Here is a 3,296-nt window from a genome sequence, read left to right as displayed (position 1 = left end):
TATAATTTTTAAAAATAAAAGTATATTAATAATTCTTTTTTATAATTTTTCTTTAAATTTCATATACTATTGATAATTATTTTATTTAGTTTTTTGTTAATTGATACAATATAATAAATACTTATAAAAATATTTTTTTTCATATTTTCGTGAGTCATAAAACATTCTTGAATCATGACTATTGAATGACGCACGTATTCTTATTTTTGCAATATCTATATATATCTATATATATATATATATATAGATATCTTAAATATAAATGTAATTTTCTAAAATTTGTATTAACATGTGAACAAGTATACACATATATTATATATACATGTATATGCCACATAAAAGATATATATATGTATAGTATATTATCTAAGATTGGATTATATTTATATCGTACGTATTAAATATATGTAAATGTATATTTATTAAATGTTATTTATTTAATTTATTTAAATTAAATAATAGTTATTAAAGATATGTAAATGTTATTTAACGAATTCATAATTTATACTTAATATTTATTGTCATATATTTTTATTAAACATAACAAAGTGTCAGGTATAAGTTTTTCTTTAATTATTGAATACAAGTATGTACATATAATAAAAAAAATTAAAATTTTTATATATTGTAGGTAAGTAATAAATAATAAGAATGAAATAAAGATAATTAATATAAAATATATATATATATAAAATAGATATATACATATTTATAACATCTAATATTATTCTTGAACTGGTATAACCTTGATTTATCATTAGATGATCAAAGTATGGCACAATAATTTAGCATAATTATTGAAATATACTTTGACATATATGTATTAAAACGTATATTCAATATAAATATATTATTGTTTTTGTTAGGCAAAAATTATTTATTTGAAATAGAAAAGTAAATAAAAAATTTTTACTCATATATTTTATATAGGAACACTTACATATTTTTTTAAATTAATTGTTTAAATTAATAAAATTATAGCATATTTTAAGATATTATATTATTTAATCAATTTCATATTTGATTTAAATAAATTTATATTTTTCCTAGAAACATGTAATATTAAAAAGTATAAAATTCATTCTTTAAAAATGAGTTAACAGAATTTTGTATATTAAAATTTAATGCCCCTAAGTATATATAATATAATGATATTTTAAAGAGTGCCCATTGTTTAGATAGAGAAATTTTCCATTTTTCCCATACATTTGTACAAGATTTCAGTTTTTCTCCATATACAGAATGTATACAACATTTTGACATTTCTAACATTCCTGACATTCTTGATCCTGTATTGAGCGAATATTCAATGCAACGCATAAGATCATTTGTTTTAAGAATTAACAACATTTGTCTGTTTACTTTGTCTAATACATTGCTAATTTGTGGTAATAAATTTGGTATTTCTCTTTGAAATTCCTCTTTTTCTTGTATGTCATATTTAGTTTTTTGGACACCAGCCATAATTGTATTCCAAGATCTTCCTGATACCATACAAGCTAGTAACCCATACAAATCTGTAACACCTAAATTAGCACAATGTGTTTGCATTGCAGTTTTATTGCCATCAAATATTGCCAACCAAAGTTTAGAATATTCCCATCGAAATTCATTTGAAAGATTTGCATACAATCCATGATCTAAAAGTATGATTTCTGCTTCATTATTTTTCTTTCTAACTAAGACATTACCAGGATGTGGATCTGAATGTACGAATCCCACTATAAATATCATGTGACTATAAAGCCGGCCTAATTTACTGCTAACTTCATATGGATTTAAATTACTATTTTGAATATATTTTAAATCATTAACTTGACCTCCTTTTACAAATTCCATTGTTAGAACTCGTGGTGATGAAATTTCCCAATGTATTTTTGGTATTTTTAACCAATGATAATGGGAAAATATATTTTGAATTTTTTCTGCATTTTTTCCCTCTTGAGTGAAATCCAGTTCTCGAGGAATATTTTTTTTAGTTTCATCAACAAGCCAGTCAAATTTAAAATCAGGAAAAACTAATGATGTCAATTTTACTAAAGTTGACATAGTTTTTATATCTACATAAGAATTTGTTTTAACTGATCGATGTTGAATTTTAACAGCAACAATACCACCATTTTTTAATACAGCTTTATGAACTTGTGCTAAACTGGCAGTACCTAAAGGTTCAGGATCGATACTTTCAAATATTTCATATGGATCTTTCTTGAAATCTTCTTTAATAACAGTAAGTATATCTTTAAATGATGATTGTGGTGCTGAGCTATGTAATACCCTCATTGTATTAACATATTCTTGTGGCAGTAAATAATCTAGTGCACCAATATGTTGACCTACTTTTATATAAACACCTTTATTAGCACAACAAAGTTCTAAGAGTTTTTGTGCTCCATATTTATGTACTTTTGATTTTAAGTCAACATATTCTTGGGTATTTGGATTTAAATTAGTTCCATATAATTCATTTTTATAATGTCTTCCAATTATAAAAACAGTAACTACAGCACGTCCTAGTCGTACAATACCTATAGATCCCAAATCATATTCATTTGCTCTTAAAGATGCTAATGTGCCCAATCCAAGTATTCCAAGAGCAGCTCTTTTTAATAATTTTTTGGATACAAACATTATCAATTAAAAGTAAAATAACAAAATTTTTGTTTAATTTTATATATTTTGGATCTGAAATTAAATAATTTTAAGTAAATAAAATTTGTCCATTTTAATATAATAATCATATAAATAAGTATTTATAACCTTTATAAGTATTAAATTACTTTGCGGTATAGTCGAAATTATTTTTTTTCCTCAGTAATAACTCCTTACCACATAAATGAAATAAAGTATAAAAAATTACGTAATTCACTTATGTCTTTCTAAGTTACAAATTGTTCATAAATTTCGGAGATCGTAATAACCTAAACTATGTGCATGTAAAAGATGTGACAAAATTTATGTATTAAAAAATGATATTTGAGAATATTTCAATTTTTAAATTTTTTTTTTAAAAATATCCGATTAATTTTATTTAGTATTTGTTTAGTTACTTGTTTTTTATGGAAAGGTAACATGATAACCTGTTTTCGTTTCAAAACTGTTAACCTTCGCTCACATGGAATAATCAATTTACATTGATCATCGTTTTTCTTTACATATCGATGTTATTATTTTGGATATCGATGAAGTTACATTTCGATAAATCTTATAAATCATTAGGTTTACTCTTTTGTTATAATTTTTTTATAATAAAAATTAAATAAATATTGGATATTATCAATAATACAAATTTATCA

The 3,296-nt window shown here is 22.6% G+C and overlaps 2 protein-coding genes across 4 annotated transcripts in view; one reads left to right on the top strand and one right to left on the bottom strand.

Moving 5' to 3' along the window:
• Positions 1-365: 365 nt before the first annotated feature.
• Positions 366-3,296, top strand: part of LOC102673435 (transient receptor potential channel pyrexia) — an 8,971-nt gene continuing 6,040 nt past the window's right edge. Inside the window, exon 1 of the mRNA XM_031514031.1 lies at positions 366-390. The gene's annotated coding sequence lies outside the window, so the exon portion shown is untranslated. The remainder of the gene's footprint in view (positions 391-3,296) is intronic.
• On the bottom strand, positions 904-3,290 carry LOC102673305 (aarF domain-containing kinase). Of its 3 annotated transcripts, none has more exons than XM_006623249.2 (2): positions 2,761-3,290; positions 904-2,685 (listed from the first exon to the last, which is right to left on the bottom strand). In XM_006623249.2, the coding sequence occupies exon 2, from the start codon at positions 2,629-2,631 to the stop codon at positions 1,063-1,065; it is 1,569 nt and encodes a 522-aa protein (XP_006623312.1). In that variant the 5' UTR covers positions 2,632-2,685; positions 2,761-3,290; the 3' UTR covers positions 904-1,062. The 3 variants fall into 3 exon arrangements, with proteins under 3 accessions (XP_006623312.1, XP_031369893.1, XP_031369894.1); XM_031514033.1 differs by having other exon boundaries at positions 2,781-3,290; XM_031514034.1 differs by having other exon boundaries at positions 2,830-3,290.

Source organism: Apis dorsata, unplaced genomic scaffold (assembly GCF_000469605.1).
Source record: "Apis dorsata unplaced genomic scaffold, Apis dorsata 1.3 scaffold_859, whole genome shotgun sequence".
NCBI lineage: Eukaryota > Metazoa > Arthropoda > Insecta > Hymenoptera > Apidae > Apis > Apis dorsata.
This window is presented reverse-complemented; position numbering and strand designations above follow the sequence as displayed.